At 36.3% G+C, this 22,914-nt stretch overlaps 1 protein-coding gene across 3 annotated transcripts in view; it reads left to right on the forward strand.

Annotated features, from left to right (window-relative positions):
* LOC140154424 (uncharacterized) overlaps window positions 1–22,655 on the forward strand; it is a 49,743-nt gene extending 27,088 nt beyond the window's left edge. The window contains exons 5-12 of one of the 3 annotated variants that reach the window (XM_072177140.1): window positions 5,515–5,690; window positions 6,071–6,208; window positions 8,669–8,806; window positions 9,266–9,402; window positions 15,448–15,667; window positions 16,651–16,914; window positions 17,482–17,518; window positions 21,085–21,194. In XM_072177140.1, coding sequence (XP_072033241.1) covers window positions 5,515–5,690; window positions 6,071–6,208; window positions 8,669–8,806; window positions 9,266–9,402; window positions 15,448–15,667; window positions 16,651–16,914; window positions 17,482–17,499 — 1,091 coding nt within the window. In that variant the 3' untranslated portion in view covers window positions 17,500–17,518; window positions 21,085–21,194. Of the gene's footprint in view, window positions 1–5,514; window positions 5,691–6,070; window positions 6,209–8,668; window positions 8,807–9,265; window positions 9,403–15,447; window positions 15,668–16,650; window positions 16,915–17,481; window positions 17,519–21,084 lie in introns of all 3 variants that reach the window. The other 2 variants (XM_072177019.1, XM_072177081.1) reach the window with 2 other exon arrangements.
* Window positions 22,656–22,914: the final 259 nt, after the last annotated feature.

The raw sequence follows: 22,914 nt of genomic DNA on the forward strand, positions 1-22,914 counted from the left end.
TCTCAGTGTTAAAAATTTGGAAACCTCATAATGATAACATCAGTAAATACCACACTTTAGCAAACTACCACAGTCTGTACATGAGTTTAAATGTATAAATATCCTCAATCAATCTCCCTGGATTGTGCAATCGTCAGAGACTTCCTATAATCACCAATAAAAATTCCTTTAAAAAAGGAATGGGGTGCCCAATGGGAGCTATATTGCAGTGAGAGAGGTGTAAAATTGTACTGCTTGGGATGGAAGAGGGTTGGTTTCAAATAAAAAGGAATAAAGATCTTACCATTACGGCTACTATTGTTAGGAAATCATGTTGTGGAGGGTTGTTGGATGGAGCAGAATTATTTTATTTAGAATATAATATAGGTTTGCTTTGGTTTTTTCGCATTATGATATAACTGTTGGTTGTAATACCTGACAATATTGCATGCCTGTTATTGATTTAATGGGAAGTCGGCGCGGATATTTTGAGAGCATTTGAACTTGTTTTGTGGATAATTTTGTATTTCAAACAAAGATGACAAGCCTATACGCACGGGATTTTAAGGATTTTGGTAAAGGTAAATGTTTTAAATAACACTTACAACAAATGTCAATTACAACTACCGTGCTAGATTTTCCAGGGATTTCCTGTTTTTGTTTTTTTTTCCCCATAAGAAACCATGTTTATCGATGAAGTTCCTGGTTCCTTGATCAACAAAGCAGCTTTTTGGATCAATGCCGCATCAAATCAAATCATGCCGCTCTTCACCTGGATCATTGGCCTACTCTGCGATCGTAATAGCGCCATCTCTTCAAAAGCGTTTTTAAAAGACATAGAAGCATTTTTTTTAAATTTCGTATTTCAAGCGTTAATTCCCGCTGTATATAGAACTACTTTACTTGCATTCAATGCATATTAGTAAACAGTAATAAAATCAAAATCAAAACCAAGCAAGTTGTGTTTTTATTTCTAAGCTGGGTATACTTTTAAGCAAAACAGTTGTGAAGTAAATCGAGCAAGACCGAAATTAGAAGCTTTTTACAAAGTCATGCCAAATATAAGGGGCCCGCCATAGCGGGCGCCCCAAAAGTTGCAGTTGGCAACAGACTTGCCATGGCATGATGCTGGAGACCAGTTGCCTGTTACATAGGTGCCTGTTAGGCAGGGGCCTGGGTTCTATCCCTGGGGTGTTAGGGTTAAAACAATTATGACCTTTTTTGATGATTTTCTTGCCTATATGGACTGAATATTGTTTTAGCACTTGAAGTTTGCCATGAAGAAATCAGGTTTTTATGCTTTTTTTGGTGAAAATAGGTCCAAATTTTGGAAGAAGGTCCAATTTTCACAAGATCCACCCCTTATCTTAAAAATCAGCACCCCAAAGATATCTTGCATATGGAATTGTTTTCAGATGATGCATAGGCATAATAAGTATATGGCCCAAATTTATAGGCCCATGTCCACTAATAAGAGGAGCAGTCATACTTTATTTAACCCAATACTCCAAGACCCAAACAAACCATTCTACAAAATGTCTGCATGGTTCTTTTAATTTTATGCTTCTACCATTAGACCCTTATATCAATTTTTTTAATGGTCCATTGAGTTCAAAGGTTAACTTTTATTCTCATTGTTGGCGTGTGTTCATAACTTTTACCATGGTAATTTCTTTTTCCATTCATATGTGACCCACACAAGTAGTGAAAAGTACAATGGTATCATTTAAGCAATAATGTGTGATTTGCATAAAAATTCAATAATTCAAACTATTGCAGTGCCGTAGATTTCTTTTTGACATTGGGGGATGTATGGGGTTGGAAAAAAATACAGCAACATAATAATTTTATTGCACACACAAAATTGCCATATTGAAGCTAAAACGGTGAGATATGGTGCAAAATTGAAACAAATTTGTGTGAAGAGTGCAAAAATTGGCTGAAGTGCCCAAATGTGAGGCATCAACATGGTGGTGGGGGGGAATTTATGGACCATATTCCCCTTATCAAATTTTGGGGAGGGGATTTATCTCTCCCATCCCCTGGGATTTACGCCTACAGTATGAACTATAGTGGGACAAATATCTACAAAATGCTCAAAAATAATGCTTAATCGGGCTAAAATGAAGCTAAAATGACCAACCCTATTTGAAAGGTCCATTTTTTTGGTCGCTTTAATTTCGTTTTGTCTAAATATCTTTGTGTGCTTAGTTCTTTTTTAATGGATATTCTATTTTGATGAATAAACTATTCATCTTTTACACTGTAAATCTCACTTTATTATAACATATCATGAAAGGCCTAGAATATTAATGACAAACAACACAAGGCATCAACGGTGAATATCCTTTTTTTGCATCTAAACTCTTCACTTGAATATACCATTATATAATTTTTGTCTTGCCTGAACTTTGTTCGGAAAGAGAATATGCAGTCACTTCCTGTCTGTATGTTTGTGTACTAATTTGATTAAAGTTTCATAAACAGATGCTGTTCCAAAAGTATCACTACTACTGAATTCAAAAAAAAAAAAAAAAGGTAAAGGAGACGATCCTGTATAAACAGTGATCGGAGTGCCCATCTCTCTTTCATTGGTGATTGGACCAGACTCCTCCATGTAATGTGCTATAGGGGGATCGCTACACCACCTCTACAGCGAGTCTGTTACCTTCCCACCCATTTAAACACCTGGGTGGAGAGGAGTAATCGAGATAAAGTGCCTTACTCAAGGGCACAACATGATGGCGTCACCAGGGCTCGAACCCACAAACTTCCGATTATGAGTCAGTGCCCGTTCCGCTAGGCCACCGTGCTCCCGAACCTGAATTCAAACTTGGTAGCAATGATTAGGGGGAGGGGACTTACAGTGACCTAAAGGATTTGAGGCAGTGAAGGGTCGATCATGAAGTCAATTTGCATGGATACTAAAAATAAGTAAGGTGTTGTGGGGTGTCAAGAATAATACAGTCAAAGGTCATCCAGGGGTTATATAAAGTTGTTGGTGAAATTTCAGGAAATGGAAAAGGTATGTGTGGGAGATATGTCAAAAAACAACTATATGTCATCTAGAGGTCAAATTATAAATTACTCTGATTTGACAGAAACCTGGCCAAAATAACCATGAGGAGAACATGCTTAAAATAATTATTTGTTTGCCGTAAGAAGCAACAAAATCATCTACCGTAAACGTTCGCCTAATGGCGCTCTGGAGTTTATAGAAATGAGAGAGCGCCCTCCCTGTAAAAGCCCAGTATCATCACTGAAAATTAAGGGCGTGTGTAGTTAAAATGTGTAACTTATCGACACATTCAATTATGACCAAGGTCAAACAACGATATTCATGATAATGCGGTAATCATTCAACACCTGATCCTCACGTATGTACATGGAAAACACTGTGACAATATGTAGTGTATTGTGTATTGGGTCCATTCACCTATTACGTAGTGGCCCAGTTAGCAAAGCATCAGACGAGGATAGAGGGAACTTTAGATCGTCTCCCATGCAGAAATTTCTGACAGATTTGCTTTAGAATGTCTGTCAATGTGTTTTTTTTCTGATTTGGGGAAATGGTATCTCTTTTTGTTTAAATCTGTTAATTTTTATTTGTTTAGGTACTTTTTCTCTATTCTGTTGATTTTGTCTATATCTTTTTTTGTTTATTTATTTAATTTGTTTGAGTCTTTTTTTTCACGATTCTTTGTTTCTCTGTTGGTTTTATCTCTTTTCATTTCATTTTGCTTTGTTTCTCTTGTATTTAACAATTAATATGGAGAGTAACTACTATGGCATAATGGGTTCTCCCCTGAAATTATATGAAAGCAATATTAATTATTATTATTATTATTATTATTATTATTGTTAAGTTCGACGGTTTTTATTAAATAGTATAAAACCCATAAAACCCTCACATATCAAATTTGTACCGACTTCTCTATACATGTTTGCACCCAGATTCCTTTGTCGCGAGCGACAAGTCTTTGAATTCGCTCGAGTGTCTTTGACTATGCTTCAGTGGTTATAAAAAGATTCAAAAGATAACCTCTGCCCTAATAATCCCAAGCTTTTATCTAAAATTGCTACACAGAGGATGTTTCATTATAGTTCAGTCTTTGGTTACGTATAAAGCGATTATCATTATATGGACTATATCACGCATTAAGTTCTGAACCTGGATCATAATGATCGCCATACAAAAATTGCTTGACTCCGATACCACAGAGTAACGCAACCACTTCGTGGTCTGATGGATATGCTCTGTTGTCTGGTCTACTAGGGTTCAACCCTTTTAATAAAATGAAGGAAAAAAAAACCGACTGAGCTATTAATTTTATAATGAATAAATAAAGAAAGTAAATAATACACTTTGTATAGTTACATAATATGAAACAGTGAGGATTATAATTTGCAAAGGATTTATCTTGGTCATTTAACTTTTACGTGTAAGGCGATTACCATTTAATGGACCGCGCATTGATAGGTACCAAGTGTAGCAAATTTGGTCCCACCGCGGTTTTCATTGCCGTTTGGAATCATGTTTCGTAGTGACTATTTATCTAAAAAAATAATTAAAATAAAAAATAAAAACGAATCATAATATTCATTCCAAAAATGGGGACATAAAAATCTATTCACACTTCTTCACATAAAATAGGGTCAGTAATCAAGAATTGAACCAGTACCCTGTATCATTCAAGGCGCACGCTCTGCCGACTGAGCTAACGGGCAGACAAAAAACAGTGTAATTTTGAACAGAAGAATATTCACACACTATGAAAAAAAATACAATGGCAGATGTACCAAAATGAGTTAGGTATGAATCGATCTGCAAATTAAGGACAATGAATTTTTGAGAAAGAATACCTGACCCACACCCCCCACAAAAAAAAAAAACATTTACTACTCTAGTAGTTATAATTAACCTAGAGCGTTTTTATAGTGAGCCAGATTATACGTTATTCAGCGTATTCGCGTATAAGCACTGCAAAATCAATAGAGGATGTCCGTGTTGTATAATCTGCATATCCTATCAGCGACTGCTATACCTTGTTTAGGACTTTCAAAAGAAGTACCTGCATGTGCAATCATCACTGTTTCAAAATAGCTCGCCAAAGTCATGCAGGTAACTCCGAGGTCGTGCATTGAATTGGTTTGAATGAGGTATACTACAGGAACCAGCACCTTTTGTTAGAAGTCACACATGAGCAAAGTGGATAACCTCTATTGTTATTGCAGTATTATCTTTCCGCATACAGCCACTATAATCACGCTGCGAGTAACCTAACTGTTTGATCACGTCACGAACGTTTCTGAATCATTATCGTGCAGACTCTAACCACACGTATCCTTATTGCTGTTAAGATTTTGCAAGGATGGCGCTCTCTTATTTCTATAAAATCCAGAGCGCCATTAGGCGAACGTTTACGGTATTCGTCTGGAGGATTTATTTGATAATCTTCAGTCACTGTTCAGAGCAAATAATGCATTACTACTAGTATTTAATTTTAATTATTTTCCTTTTGTCTAACTTCGTAGCTGTGAATGCTGTTATCAATTCTGCCAACCAAGACTCCATTCATAGAACCGAGTTGCAAGAAAGACGTCGGAAACGACAGGAAGCAAAAGATAAAGAAAAAGCGGAACAAGATAGCTTGCAACAACAGAATATAGATATGGCTGCACATCAGATGATGGTGAAAAGACTTGAAGAGGTAGTAAATTGTTTGAATTTTTAAATGGAGGGGGGAGTTGGGAAACAATTAAATTTGTTATTTTGAATTTTTTGAATTTCTTGTAAGGGTCCAGACATAAGCAACCCGCAACCATTAGATATCATTGATGTTCATCAACTTTAAGAAGAAAGTAAAAATGAGGTACGTGGGCAGCTTCATGGAGTCACTCATTCGGACTGTGTATAACATTCGACATCAAAATACTTATAGTTACATGAGCATACCGCTGAGTTTGGTTTGATTGTTTCCATAGATTCGTTTGCATGATCCTAGTTTTAAACAGGTTGACCTTTTTTACAAATTATGAAACATGAAGTTTTATTTAACTTAATTGTGGTTTCCATGTATTTAATTTTTAGGAAAAGGCAGAAGCTCTACGTAAGCTTCAATTGGAAGAAGAAGAGCGACACAGACTAGAGGAAGAAGAACAAAAATTCAGGAAACGTGAAGAAGAGGAACGTATACGTATTCAAGCTGAAATGGAGAGACTAAAAAAAGTAAGCTTTCATATTCTATCCCATGTTCGGAATAATGTGGAATCATGTAGGAAACCAATTCTGGGGAAGTTTGGGATCTTGAGGGACATTTTGGGATTTTGAGGGAAATTGTATGAATTGGTGGAAAATTTAGCTTCCCAGTGTAAGAAATACAACTTATATGGGAAATGTTGCTATCTTGAAGTGAAAGTTGGCTTATCTTTCTGGAAAATTAATATTTTTTCCAGTCCTGAATTTTTAGCCCCTCTCAAATAATCGAATAGTCCAGTCTTACTGTTCGCTGGGGGATGAGGACCCCCCCCCCCCCCTCGCCCACCTCACACTCAGGTAGCTGAGCACATCCATAAATCATATCCATTACTCCAGAATAGTTCAATTTGGCATAAGATTGAAAAATAGGCTGGATGATTTGGCTGCAAAATTAGGAAATCACCTTGGCCTATTTTTCAATCTAATGACAAATGGAACCAAGGTTAATTATCATCACACACACCACAAGATTGAGTTCACCAAAACAATTCCTGTGCAGAAATTGGCTTGACCACAAATTGCAGTAAATAGTGCCAGCCAGTGTGGTTATTTTTAAAAATCCTTTTTTTTTGGGGGGTGGGGAGATCCAAGTTTTTAAACTTTTTTACATGTTCAGTGGTGGGCATATCAGGATCAGTTGTTTGAGGGGGCAAAGACAAAAATATTGGTGGTTGACATCATTTTGCCTGTGTTTTACTCTTATAATTTTTGTGTAATTTTACACTATTTTTTTCTCAAGCAGCTCAAATTTAATGATGCACTTATAAAACTGGGCCATATGGGTCCTGAGGTCAAGAGCATAATAAAGGCCCAACGTTTAGCCATTTTCAAAAGGCTTCCTTTTGGATGAAACTTTTATGTTATTTTTTTTGGGCTTACACATTTCCTTGATATGTCCTCCATCCACATACAAAGTGTTGACTCATTACCACAACTTAGTTTGTAAGTTGTGTGTGCCCTGAGCCCAGACCCAGACCTCAGGTCCATTTCACTAAACATTTGGCCTGTCATAACTCAAGTACCTGTTTGTAAAGTTATGAATACCCAAAACTTTACAAAGGGTCACTGTAGTAAATCCCAGTTACTTATGGACGGTACCCTTCATAAGTAAGTTTAGTGAAACGGAATTTACGACTTGTCGTAAGTTACAAACGATTTCAAATTTTAAGAAGCTTCGTTAGGTTTAGTGAAATGGACCCCTGGACCATCTCATCTACTCATGGTCAACAATTATTTGCTATATCAGTAGCCCTGTTATACTCACTAACAGGGTTTTCTTTAAGCATTTTGCTGAAAGGGTATTTTCAAATTTTTTTGACCCTTTCAATTGTGAATTTTTCCTCTGAAGGAGTCAAAAACATTGCCCAAGGGGTATTTTTATAATACTATTTTTGAAGACATTTTTAACAATATGTGTGTTTTTGGAGCCATAGATGTAGATTTTTTGCCATCAGGGGGATGGTCCATACAATCATCCCCCCAATGTTGACGCCTGTATGTGGGTTTCTGCTTAGTGCGAATTTATTCCACTTTTGCACCATATTTCAACCCCGGATTTCAACAGTTTAGCTTCAAAATGGTAAAACTTATTCTTTCGCCAAAAGGTGCTGGATTCACTATACTTCAAGACATTTTTTCACCCCCCAAGTCAATAAGAAATATACGCCACCTTTTGGAGCAGTGGCGGATGTCGAAAGCAGAAGTGAAAGTGGCCGTTTGTTTATCAACTACATAGGGTGATGTTCCCCCCTCAGAACTTGGAAAATTTGCAAAATGAAGACCTAATTGAAGTGATTTGGTGGACCATTTTGGCACTATTACTGTGTAAAATTTAAGTTGAAAAGCCGAAAATTGTGAAATGACAGTCCATAAAGCCTTCGTTGTCACGTTTCCCTTATTAGGCCTATAAATTGTGTTAAACATAGGGCCTAAATTGGCAAATGTCGAAAGCCGATTCGTAAATGGTCATTTGTTTATCTACTAGGCATGGGGGTGTCTGAGGGGGATGTTCCCCCATGAGAGGGAATATTTTGCAAAATTAAAGTCCAATTGAAGACATTTGGTGCATCATTTAAACAGAAAAAAAGGACCCGAACCCAATTTGCAAGATTTCAAACTGACCCTCTACAATTTTACTAATCACTAAAACATGCATGGATTGATGCTGACAAAATGTGATGGGCCCTACATATCGGGAGTAGGTCCAAAATGCCAAAAGCCGAGAATAAATGCACAATATCGGGTGTTTCTCTATTCAAGTCTTGCAATATCTGAAAGCGTACGTTTTCAAGATTTTGTACGCGTTGGACTTTGGGACTTTGGATTTGAAGGAGTCAGCAAAGTGCCTGAACATGTAAATACGTGTGTTTTGTGCATTAAAGAAAACCCTGCTCACTAACATTTATATTTATTTACCATGACTATTATTAGGAACGCGAGGAGGCAGAGCAACATGCTCAGAACGAAGCTGCTATGAGAATACAAAAAGAACAAGAAGAGTTAGAGCGACAACTTAGGGAGCAGGAAGAAAGAGACAAACAACAGGCAGAATTGGATGAACTCAGAAGGGTAGGACTAAATAGCTTTTATTTTTGTTTAATTATACCCATGTGATAAAATCTTTGGGCTATAATTTTTCATGATGCGCACCCAAACAAATTAGCAGGTCTGATTGCATCGAAGAAATCAGGTACAAAAAATCAGATGTAGTATAGATCCAATTTGTTAAGCTGTAGTTACCTTGCCATGTTGGATTGTCATCTATTGGACACCAGTAATTTTGTAGGTGGGCTGTAACGTTTCAGAATTACTGGGCAGACTGCAGGGGATTAAGGTACCAAAATAGTGTATAAAGACCAAAATAGTGTATGTGCTTATGGCATATTTTCAGATAAAAGCAAAAATGTGTCCACAATTATTTTAGCAGCAGTATCAGATCCATTATGCATGCAACTCGTATCATGTACGCACATAATTTTCCAAACAAAACAATATGAAATTTTTGTTTTCAAACATCAATGTTGACAGATACTTGAGGAAGAAAAACTAAAGAATGAGGAAGAGAGGGAGCGTTTAGAGGAAGCTTTGAGGAATTTAGAGCGTTTATTGGCAGCAGAAATACAGGCTAAGAAGGATGAGGAAGAAATAAGAACACGCCAAGCAAGGTATGTGTATGATATGTAGATGTAGTATGTGTAGATTAAGTGACCGCTTATTCAACATGCCTACATATCTACCTCGAGTCACCGGCATTAGCTTTGAAGTCCAGTGTGTGCTGTGTTGGCTTAGCGTGGTTTCTTGCATGTACATATGCGGCTCGTTGATCGCACACGAAGAAGTATGTCACACACCAAGTTACGCTAATCTAGCACACTATATATGGACTATAATCATGAAGCTCCCGTTGACCAAGTGGTTAAAGCACAGGTCTCGTAGAGCAAAGGTCCTGGGTTTAATCCCAGGTGGGATCACTTTTTAAATTTTTTGTGATGAGAACCTGATGAATATTATATAATTATGCTTAGATTATGTTTGTATGATAATTACAGACTTATCATTATGATCTGAGTTGTATGCTTAATCAAGTTATAAGTCAGCAAATGTTATTAGCTCATGCCAGTTAAGTCAACAGCAAATCTGAGAATAGGCTTTTTATACTTTTTAACTGTGATAGAAATATTGAGGAATTGGTGTTTGATAAGGCCAAAAAATTGTTTGCTTGCCCTCAAATGAATTTTAAAATTGGATCGGTTGGTCTGGATTGCTTTTTTTTACATCTTCAGAATGCAAAAGTTTAAAAAGAAAAGAAAAACTTTTTCAGGAATCTCCAAAAATAGGGTCGGTATTCTTTTGTACAGTAAATAGAAATTTGTTTTTTCTAATTTCTAAAATTAGGGTCGGTCAGTTGAGGGCAAGCAAACATCTTTTTTTTTGGCCTAACAGTGAGATATTTAGGTGTGTCTCCTGATAGATAGCTTTGCTTTGTAACTCTTTGTTGACGAAGTTTTTGTATATTTTTAAGCTTTAGCCTTCCAGTTTCTTGTAATGTTTTTGAGCATAAACCCAAACTAATCCAGAATTATCTCATTTTAACAATTTTACCTTTTGACTTGATGATGCAAACAGAGTAAATGATTTAAAACGAAGGCTTAACAGGTATTTAAATAGCTTTATATAAATTCTTGCAGAAAACATGTTTGAATCACTGTAAAATTTTTATTAACTTTTGTCAAATCTATCGATACCATAATCCTCTAGATGTGAAGTATTTATTTTGGTTAATTCTGTGATAGATATACTTTCAATCACTGCTTCCCTGTGTGAAAGAAAAGCCCACATCTGCATATAGTTATTAACTATAGTCTTTATTCATTTCAAATAATTATACTGTTTAAAGCAATCATTTGTGATTTGCATAAAGAATAGATTCATATTTAAATGTTTGTTTTCACTGATCAAATTATCCCCTTTTAATTTCTAGCCAAACAAATGAGGTATAACGAAGAAAATTGCGATTTCATTTAGTGCCTATAATGCGTGTCGTGTACTACGCTCACCGATCATATTAAGTAAAAAGTAGAAATCCGAGTAAAATTGAGGGCGTCGCTGTGAAGCAAATCACACATTATGGCTTTAAGTGTACCAAGATAGTTTCATTTTGTTTTCTTGTTTCTATGTACATGTGCAGAACTCTGTGCCACCTTTTTGCCGCCAAATTGCTCTTTTCGTTTTAAACAGAGTAAATTGTATTTCAATTGAGATGTAAAAGTGACATTTGTATTCTTATTTTCAAATACTTTCATTAATGCAGAATTAAATCTTTTTGGGATAGCAGGTACAGTGCTTGAAAGTTGTAGTATAGTAGACCCTGTATTTTGTATCACAGTGCTATTTTGATTAAGTGTTTTGTTCTGAACAAGTTAGTATAGTTGACACACAATTGTTTTAACCTTCCTTATTATAACCATTGTCATATCGGACAAAGATACCTGACAATACGCGGATTTAGGGTTTCTCTACCGGAAGTCAATTTGTGCCGAAATTCCTTCCCACAATGCAATATGCTTATAACAAAGAATAGTGATTAACCACCGAACTGTATCTATTGTTATGCAAAATGCTTATTACATTATGGGAAGGATTTTCGGCACAAATTGACTTCCTGTAGCCTAATGGTAAGAAAACCTTAAATCCGCGTATTGACCTGACTGAATTACATTCTAATTTGCCATGAAAAAGTATCATATTTGACAAATTTAAAAAATAATTTGCAATGCAAGAAAATTGATTTGTATTGTAAACATTTTAATTTGAGATGACGAGGGCATTTCGTGATCCACAGCCTCATCCCCCCTCACTTTTCTTAATAAAAGTTGATATTTTTACACCACAAAATCTCTGGCTACATAATGTTTATGTACAAAAAATTTCTCGCAGATTAATTTAAATCGCCAAAGTTGAATTACGATCTGGTGTACCAGAATGTAATTCAACACAGTGGCCTATGGAGCAGTGATACACATAATCATGCGTAACTCGCAAATGCAAAATAGAAATCAACTGAAATTTTGGGAATAACCTTTTTTTCGTGGATATCTGTTGAAAAATGTCACAAGAAGAGGATGGTAGGATCATGAAATACTCCTTTAATTTGTTTTACACTCAAATTAGTTTGTCATGTTGGCAATGTAATTTGTGAATTGACAAAATGAATTTGTCACACTACAAAACACATGTTTGGTGTTTGGTCTGGATTTTTGTGCTAGAATAAAATGGTAAAATGTTGTATTTTATTGTAATTATTCAGTTTTGATAGTAGCGCATGTGTATGGGATAGATAGATGTATGATAAAGTTTTTGTTCCTTGTTGCCAAATAGGCTGTCTAGAAAATTCAACAGCAAACTGTGGTTAAGCTATAATTAACTGCACTAGTATACAGGGCCCACTTTTGGCAGGATAAAAAAAGTTAAAAAATTTAAATAGAGGCCGTCAGCGTGACGTCATTTGCCGCCATCTTGTGGGTACACTCTGTGATGGTCGTTCGGTCTCCACGCGTGGACAGTAAAATCACTGCGTTGATGCTTGATAACAGCTGCGTGGCAAGCTGCGCCCTGCGCGTAGTGTCCGACGCATGAACACGCAGATCATTTGTACCCACAAGATGGCGAAAGGCTGACGGCCTCTAGAAATTTAGATGTTTGGATGAGAAGTAGGTGACAGGGATGGAATAGACAGGGGTGTAACACATGGATCTGATAGCCACAATCAAAGAAATTAATGTTGGCACACTTGTGCATACTACATGTAAATCGCCACCCCTCTCCCCCAGTTCAATGTTGATGAAAGTACTTTTTCCATTGGGCTCTCCAGTCTCCCCAACATTGATTGAGGGGGAATGGGGGAGGGAAGGGGAAAGGAGAAGGTATGTACTTCTCATCAAACATAGTTATACTAATTTCAATGAACTATCAGAGCGGCAATGAAGAGTTCCAACATATGAAGAGTTCCAACATATTGTCAAGGTGTGTCAACTATTAAATTCATTAATTGCAGGATGCCGTAAATTTTGGTCTGGCCCAGACCCCTGAAAAAAGTGTTATTAAAATCCGGTCTGGAGTACATCCCTGTAGTGACAGTTAAAGATGCGGGTTCCTCCCATACAGGTGTTGTTGATTCTGGTTCATTATTGTCAATAGTATCTCAGTTCATTATCTTTAATGTTGTGTATTGGTGTCCTGAGGAAAGGAGTTAATTTCCTGTGTAGCTGTGTATGTCAAATTGCCAGATGTTAAAGAACTTACTTTGTTAGTTCTGATTAGGGTGTAATTAAGAACATATTTATATAACTTATTGTTAGTTCTGATTCTTATTGTGATACACCCTAATGTTCTTTTGCTTTCTCATGCTTCCATAGTGTGTGCATTTTGGATAAATTTTTGTACAAGTGCATTATGCTTATGTATGCATGTATGTCTGTATCATGATATAATACAAGTTAAGTTATGTCAACCATGTGGTCAATATGAATGCAAACTACTTTTAAAAACATATATGCTATAACAGTCCAGGAGTTCTCATTTGTGACACAATCTGGTCCATAGGGGCCAAAGGCAGCAAACTTAAAACCGAGATAAAGGTAAAAATATGGAGTAAAAAACAATAAAATACATAAGAAAGTAAACATCAAAAAACTTCATAACTTTAAAACCAAGTATGCTAGACATTTAATGTTTACAGTATATGATAGCCTATTGCAATGTAATCATTGCAGCAACTCAATTTTCAAAAATGCCTCTTTTGGCCCCCATGGACCAGATCATGTCACATTTTGCTCTCGGGCCACAGAGGGCCAAAATAACTTTATTTTTAATAGGTTTGTGTTTGAGGGCCGGCCAAATACACATCCAAGGGTTATGGCATGTTGACTGTATATTTCAGACCTGTTCACACAGGCTGTCTATTAAGAACCCTTGCTCTATTGCATTTGGTTTCCTTGACACAGTGACATCGGTACTTAGTCGCAGTTACCTCAAATGTGTAGAAGTGTACAGATGTGCTGCCTTTGACCGTGTGTGTAAACATGCCAGTTCTTTAAGTCAATGCACATGATACTGATGTTACTGCATCAAGGAACTCAACTAGACTAGAGTTGAAACTATAATTTAATTGTGTTAAAAAAATCAAATGCTTCTTTTGACTTTACCAACACATTTTGCAGAACGTGATAAGAAAGTTAGATTTATGCACAAACAGCATTTTTTAATGTCAAATAATGTGGACCAAAATGACGGAAGATTTTTTTAATTTGGTAAATTGCATAAAACTTAAAATTATGTTGTAAGGCGACATTAAAAAACACCATGTTCTATTGGCTGATGTACTTGCTAAGTGAAGTCAGTTGGTGGGGCTAAATAACCGCAACAAATCGCCCTAAAAAATCACAGAAAGCTTGAAAAATGTGAACAAATCTGACATTTTTGGCAAACAAGCATGTTTTAAAAATTTCAATCGAAATCATCCACTTTAGCCAAAAAATGGCTGTCTTTAATTTCATACAGCAAAAAAATTCACAAAACCTTAAATCTGGATCAGGCAGGCCCACAGAACACAGGGTGTTTTTTAAACTGTGGGATAGGCTTTTACGACGGGAATTCATAACAATTAGTATGGTTTTTTTAGCGGGTTCGCCCTTGGACAAGTTTAGAACTTGTGTGACGGCGAACCGCTTAAAAACCCACTAATTGGTGTTTTTTAAGTTCGTTTTCCCACAGATCCTGGAATAGGCTGTGCGCATTTCATTTTGGAGCAATTTTTATTGTATTTCATTTTTTCATTTGAAGTTAAAATGAATGGCAGCATTTTTGAAAATAATTTTCTCGTACCATATGGAAAAGTTAGGCTCACTTTCGAGCAAAGAAGATTTGACCAGTCAGCTGTGCTATGAGCATGAGCTATTATGACCTATCATCATGCATACATGCACGCACACACGAACGTCATGCATTAAAGCCATATTATAACATTTGCTGAGGAGAACGCCCTCAAAAAAAATTTAAATTCAGGTTTTTACACGATTGTAATGTACTTTAGTAAACAAAGATTCTCTGCAAAAATCAAGACTTTAGGTGCTGTAGTTTTGTCAAAATCCGAGATTTTGAATAAACCGCCTGAATCAGCATTTTATTATTACGATAGAAATATTAGTCGAGCGTAAGCGATGTCAACACAGTACTACGCACACGGCGCGCGGAACACACACACACGCCAGAGGTCGTACCATATTACAACTGCCGACATGACATGCATTGGCGCTAGTTGTAAATTCGATTTTCTTTGCTTTACCTCACTTGTTCGGCTCAAAATTAAAAGGGACATATCTGACAGTAAATGCTAATATTTTATTGAAAATTAATACTAATCTATTTTTAAAGAAATGTTATAATATGGCTTTAATTGACGATCGATGACCCCGGTCAATAGACATCCAGGTTCGCCATGCTCGTTGTGTTTTAGGGCAAAATGACACCCTCTGCTCCTCTCCAATCAAAACAAGTTTTATATCAGAAGAAACGTTAGCTCATGTCCTGGGGCTTATGTACATCAATAAACCAGCTGTGTTCTTAGAAAAAGTCCAGTTACGTTAATTGGCTGTTACATTTTGTTGGTGGTTGATGAAAATGTATATCTAATATTATTGCATTGCATGCAGATTGCTGGAGGAAGAAGCAGAAAGAAGAAAGGAACTAGAAAAACTGAAAGAAGAACAAGAGAAGCAGCTAGCAGAGGAAACAGAGCGACGGAAGGGATTGGAGCAACAGAGCGAACAGTTAGCCACAATACAGAAGGAACAAGCAGAGCAGTTACGTAAAGAACAAGAAAAGCTTCAAAAACTTTCTGATGAGAGGAAAGCCGCTGATGCCCAATTGCAGGTGAGTCAATAATGAATTGACATGGTGGTGAGAGCAGGCCCATTATTAGCCTGAATTTATTTTGGAGGTGCTTGGAGCGGGGCTTGGAGCTAACAAGTGGACCTTATGTGAATTTTTTCTTCAAAAAGGGCTGAATTTCAAAAAAATTTACGAAAAAAGAGAATTTTTTTGTATTGGAATGGGGGGAAGGGGACTTCATTAGTTGTTGATGTTCATTCACTGACAATGTGTGACTGCATTTTTGTGAAACCTTACTAGGCTTCAAAGCTAGTAATTAATTTGAGAGTGATGAGCAGGATCCTTAGCCATCATGATAAGTCTGTTAATAAACAGCACTTTACAACAATACAAAAATATATTCAAAACAGAATACCTGAAAAATAAAGGCCTAGTACAGCAGCAGCAATCAGTAGGCCTACAGGTAGATTTTTAGGTTTTAGGTCTCCAGTACTCTGATGTCTAGAGGGATGTTGTTCCACAATTTGGGACCCTATACACTGAAAGACCTATCATCAATTAATCTGCTGCTCCTAGGGAAAACTAGACAAGTTACGTCAGTGTAAACAGGCTCGTAACCAGGATTTATTAGAGTGGGGGCTGGTTTTAAAAAAGTGGACTTAGGCGGCTTTTGAAAAAGTGGACTTTTTTCAAAATGTTGACCTTTTTTGACCAAAAAGGCATAAAAAACCTCTACTTTTTCGCTTGCTACAATCGCACGTGGGACTTTTTTGGCCTTTGGTGATGCGGGGATCTACCCCCTTGCCTCCCCTTTAGTTACAGGGAGCGTAAACCATCTCTGTTTGGAATATAGGTCTTCAAACAATCAGACAGGTAGGTTGGTGACAGATCATTCAGTGACTTGTAGATGTATTAGAGGATTTTGAACATGATACGTTTTTCGATGGAAGCCAGTTGCTTGAAAAAGCAAATTCTGAGCAACTTGAATTTATGATCAATGTCCATGTTCTTTACTTATTATACAGGAAGCCAAAGTTAAACTAGAGCAAGCTGAGACAGCTCGGGCAGAGCAAGAAGCGGAGAAGTTACGCAGAGAAGAAGAAATCAAGAAGAAGAAAGAGGAGCGAAAACGTGAATTAGATAAACGAGTTAATATTGGATTGGCGAAACCACTTCAAGTAAAAGTAACTAAATTGACATCTCATCGTGGTGAGGGTGCTTTCACAGAGGCTGAGTTTGACATCATTAAAGAAATCAAAGCGAAGGAAAAGGAACTCTCACAGAAACTTGTAAGTTGTATGAAATAGTATTCCAAATATCTTATAACATAAGCAGTGAAAATGTATTATTGAAAACTTGAATCAATAATTCAAGGCAAATATTGCTGGCTCTCATTAAAATCTGTGGTGATTATAAACGTTGGAAATAAAAAAACTACTTCAAGTTTGACAATTCTGTCAATCAAACTTCCCACGGCCTGTGATTGGTTAGTATTGTGTAACTAGGGTGGTAACTGGTTATGTGATGCTAACCAATCACAAGCTGAGGGTAATTTGATTGACAGAATAGTCAGATGCAAACTAGTTTCTTAATTTCTGGCTTTTATTTAATATGCCAACTTGCGCATAATTATGTCAAGGAATCTCTTGGATATGCTACTGGTCGTTATCTTGAAAATTGAAAAAGGAAGTAAAAGAAAATAATTGACTGATATTCCTTATAACGGTACTGCATGTGTAAACTAAATAATAATGGTGAATTGTGTATTTTACCCAAATTGGGTATGGTTTGAAACCTAGGTGCACTGATCTGGTTCTGATGCATGTTGTTTCCTCCATGTATTTATTTGATAATAGTATGGTGTACATAATTAAGCCGCAACTGCACCATTATGTAAGTAATAATGGTTGGTTTTTGGAATTTATTGAAAAAAAAAGCTTTTCTCAAAACGAGATTCTACCTGCAAAGTGCGTGCTGTGTGTGTGTATGCATGTCAAACGTATGCTTTAATTTATACTGCGTACACATTGCAAAAGCCTTCCGGCACGTTGCTAGAAAAGCGTTTGCATGGAGAACCTCGTTTTGGTAGCAAAATGGTGGATCTGTGCAAAGGGCGAATAGGAAATCTACTTGAAATTAACATGACTAAGTTTTTGAGTTACTCATTTCATGATAACAATTTTCTTATGATTAACATTTGATTTCTTATTTCTTCTTAAACTAATGCTTTGGTGTCGGTGCTTGTTATGGATTGACTATTAACAAAATAATTGTGGTAAGTTGAGTTCATTCTGCTCCACTGCAATATTATTTGCTATCTTTTAGTTTAACTACAATCTTGGGAATAAAGTCTTAGAACACTTGTGTTGAGAATGGAAAACTGACACCCTCTCTCCCCCATGCAATGTTGCAATATTCACTGCTTGCATGGTTATCAAGTTTTGGATAGAGCCTCGAACTGGCAGTAATCAGTATACATGAATGGGTATTGAATCAGTTATACAACAGTTATGTAACTTACAGTAAAGTTACATAATTTTTCCTTTCATGTCTGTTGCCAGTTTGAGGCTCTACCCAACATGGCAGAACCATGCAAGGGGTGAATGTCAATGTGTTCAGCTGTGTTCTAACATTGTTTGATGGGGAGAGGTGAAGGGTAAATCATTGTTGCAGATGTTCTGTTTATTCCTGAACACAATATACGAGCGTAGGGGAGAGTGGGGTAAGTTGAGCCACTTTTTACATTTACTTTCCCTACGCTCAAGTAAATAAAGCAGGACCCAAATGCAGTGTTACAAATGAAACATATGTATGTTTACTTGGTTATGATACCACAAAATTGTAATCAATATTTTGCACTTTCTCAAAGTGAGACTTCAAAAATCATTTGCAAATTGGCTCAACTTACCCCAAGGGTGGGGTAAGTTGAGCCAGTCGCAGGGGCAAGTTGAGCCACCATAGAAATGCACAGTATATGCCATAGCTGTGAAATTCAATTTGCCCTTTTTTTTTATTGTTGTTTTCAGGTATTTATTTCGAAAAATAGTTTGATATAGAAGTAGTTTGATCTAAATATTGCAAACAAGTAATTTCTGACAAGATTTTACTTTTATAAAAAAAAATTGGGGAAATTTCTGCAGGTTTTTCCTATGCTCAACTTGCCCCATGGCCTTTGGCTCAACTTACCCCATGTGGCCCTTTTTGTCAACAACCAAGCCTCCCGCCTGACTAAAACTTGTTACAGTTGTAAATAGTTTCCTGAAATAGTGTTCATATATCACATCCTCAATACCCAGAATGTTATCATTTTAGCCTTTTTCTTTCTGGGTGAAACATGAAAAAAATTGGTTTTTGCCAAAAGTTCAACAAAAGTGCGAAAAATGAACTTTCTAATGCAGCTTTCTTACCCTATGAGCAAGTGATTCCATATTACACTTGAGAAGCCTCTGTTATGTCATATACAAATAAGTGGAACTGCAAAGTAAGATAAGTTTTAATTTTCTTTCTAGAGGGGTGGCTCAACTTACCCCTTGGCTCAACTTACCCCACTCTCCCCTACATCATTTCAATGATCATGCAAAACTCTGCACAGAATATCAACAAAGTCTGCTAACTTGTGCCAGAGGATGATTTAAGCACTTCCCAGCAAGTCTTGCGGTTAGCACAGCTGTGTGAGTGAACATGACACCACTGCCCGCCCACTGCATACACACGTGCATGGTTAAATTTGAATTTGGACAGATATATTTACAATAAAAACACATTCTAAAAATTGGTCGATTTCACATTTTATGTTATCTACAGAAGGTGTGAATTATCCTTCATGCATACATCACTTTAGATCTGAAATCGACCAAGTAATAATGACACACAGGCAATTCTAAAACAACATCTTTTGCACAGAGTTCAATTGGATTTGAAAAGTAAAGTGGCAGTTGAAACTCTAGTGATAACACTTTTACAGTGCATGATGGGGCTTCCTTAAATCATCCTCTGAACTTGTGCTAAGTGTTGTCAAATATTTTTCCAAGATTGTAGGTATGGTGCATTGTCACTGCTCAGATTATGTTCATTTTGAATCACCATTATGCAGTCATTTCTTTAATCATCAAACATTAAAATAGTCATAAGATATCTACTGCTAACTTCCATCTGAACATCAGAATTAATTAGTAGCTAATTAACTGGCTTTTATTGGCACTCAGTTGTTTGAGTTTTGGTTTTGTTTTAATTCAGGTCATTATTTCCCAATACTCAAGTAATACTTCAGGAATACAGACATATTGAAACCATCGTTTGAAACTACTCCGTAGTTTTCAATTTTTTTAAAGGTTTTAATAATGCAATAATTATCAAAAATTTAAAAACTGCATGACACTATTTGCTATTATCATTTAGATTCCATTTCTGAACATTCACAGCTTGCACAAAGCCACTTTTCTACAAATAGGCCTGCATCTTTGGTACAATGCACATTAGCCCTGTTACAACTTCTGTCACTAGCAGGATTTTTTTGTACATATGCCTTGGAACAGATTGGCTGATGGAATCGTATGGAAAGTGAACAGAGCATGTTCCTCGTCCTGATATGGGGGGGTAGAGATGGTGAGAATGGAAAGGTATATTAAATCAGCCCTTTTTGGGCCCCTATTGCTCCTTCAGTGCTAGGTATTTTGCTCTGGAAGACCAGGCTAGTAATGTGTCTTGGTCTTATAATACAACTGATTTAGAATGAATCATGAAAATGACTGGAAAAAGACTGTAAAGGTGGTCAAAGATAACCCCAGCTGCTTTAGAAAAAACAACAAGCAGATGTACCAGTACTTACAACAATAATGTGCGATTGAAATAAAGAATAGATCTCTTATTTGGTTTCCACAAAATGTTAGTTTTCACTGATCACATTGTCCCCTTTTAATTTCAAGCCAAATAAAAGAGGTAAAACGAAGCAAATTGCCATTTCATTCTAGCGCTTATAATTATCGTCAATGCATATTATGGCTTCCAGGTATAATATTTTATTTGATCATTTACATCAATTTAGCAAATAATGAATCAAGAGAGTGTCACTACTATTAGTATGTTGTTATAAACCTCATCAAGTCATGTAACACAGATTACCCAATGGGTCACATGACTTTTCTGAAGAAGTCCCATGGTTGTGGGATGAAATATACATGTAAAGTAGGTCCTAAACATGTGTTGAGAGAATAAGGATTGGAATTCATTAAAGAAGGATCCAGCAGCTTTCCCAACACTTGATACCTCAAGATGGCGTTGAGGGACACGGTTCCATCTAGATAGCAGACAGCATCATTTTTAGCAGCACTTCACTGTATATATTTTTGCACATGTGATTTATATTATGTTATATTTTGCATTCGCACGCACCACTCCAGTGAGAGATAATTGTTTAAATCTTTGTTCAATATGTGTTCTTGGATTTTTTTTATTCACAGAAATTATCACGCTCAAAGTCGCTCTCTATTTCCGAAGATGAAGATTTGCGTAATGGAAGTCAGGCAAATGGAGAAAATGAAGTGTTTAAAGAAGAGTTGGAACCTGTCATTGAATGAAAACAAATACAAGTTATACAGGCAGTATGTTTGAGACAAAAAACACACCAAAAAACAAGAACATTTATAGTGCCCTCTTCTGAGGATGCTTCTAAAATATCAGTAGGGCTTCTGACGAGGGCTGTGTAGGTTACAGCCGAAATAACAAGGTATTTTATACAAATTTGTGCTGACAGCATGTTTGTATAAACTTCATTATTTCAATCAACAGTAGAGATTGAGTTTTATTTCAGAACTAAGCTAAGCTTATGGAGAATACTTGGTATTCTATTCACCCTTTGCACGGTCATCTCAAAACGAGGTTCTATTCACAAAGTGTGTGTTGCTAGTGCATACGCCTGTCAAACACATGCTTTAATTACCACATATTCTTTGCAAAAGCTTTCTGGCGCATTGCTAGAAAAGTGTGAAAAAACAAAAATGCACTTTTTGTGCATGCGTCTACAGGGAAAACCTCATTTTGGTAGCAAGATGGTGGATATGTACAAAGGTCGAATAGGTTCATTTGTGCATAGGTGCGGTAGTATACATGCATATACTTTGAATCAGAGGTTCTAAACAGATGATGTGCAGGCCAAATCCAGCTCACCAATCACTGATATTTGGCCCTTTATTAACTCATAAAATGTATGGAAAAACATAAGAAACTGCATGGGGGTGTAATTGGCCCTCAAGCATCTTTTATGTTTGAAATGTCATACAACATATCATGGGAATGGGCTATTCCAGTTGAAATCCATTCACCCCTATGGAAGACATTATCTTAATCGCCCACACAGGGGGTGTAGATTTCAAATGGAGTCGCACATTCAGGTAACCCCATTCACACTCCCTATGTGAAAGATTAAAGTCGTAGAGGGGGTGTATACATTTCAAATGGAGGAGTGTGAATTCACTGATTATAGGGCAAGATGATATACATAATATAAAATTTATAGTTGGTGCATTGATAGCGCAAAAGCAAAAACAGTCAATTTTTGTATATACTGGATATAGAATTTATGTGCATTTTCCCTCAGTTTTCATCAAAGGTTGTGTTATGAGTGCCTGTCTTGTGATGTATGTGACATTTCTTACTTGCCAATATTTCCAAGTCTACTTCTGATGTGCCAAATATTATTTGTATTTTATAAAACAAAACTACAACTCAAATGATGCTATAATGTTGCATACTCTATCTAAATGGGTATATAAGCATAGTTAATAAGAGAGGGGGGGAAACTTACAATCGATCTTCTGATTGAATTAATAGGGCTTTACCTGTGGTAATTTCATAAGTATTTTTAACGTTATAAGACTCTCACTTTCGCTAATGTTACTGTTTTTGAAAAACACATTTCCAGATCTTTGTCAAATAATTGCTGTGTAATATATAATCGTATGCCAAAACCCCTGTTTCTATCAAATATTTCCCAGTTTTTGTGCCAAGTTAGTAGAATTTACTGATGACTTAATTGTCTCTCTTTTCTAACTTGCCAAAATGTTTATACAAAATGTAATTATTTTAGGACAGGCACTTGTAACACATTATAATAATGTGGTTTGGGGGCATTATGAATTTTTGTAATTATTTATGTAATTATGTATTATGTAATCAATTTTGAAACTGAGACATTTGGCAATCAGTGCTTCATGTATCAAGATTTGCATTTGTACTATGCTTTACTTCTCGGTATTGTTTAAAACTTACAAAAAGATTGAAATTCTGCTATA

This window comes from Amphiura filiformis, chromosome 1 (genome assembly GCF_039555335.1).
Source record: "Amphiura filiformis chromosome 1, Afil_fr2py, whole genome shotgun sequence".
Taxonomy (NCBI): domain Eukaryota; kingdom Metazoa; phylum Echinodermata; class Ophiuroidea; order Amphilepidida; family Amphiuridae; genus Amphiura; species Amphiura filiformis.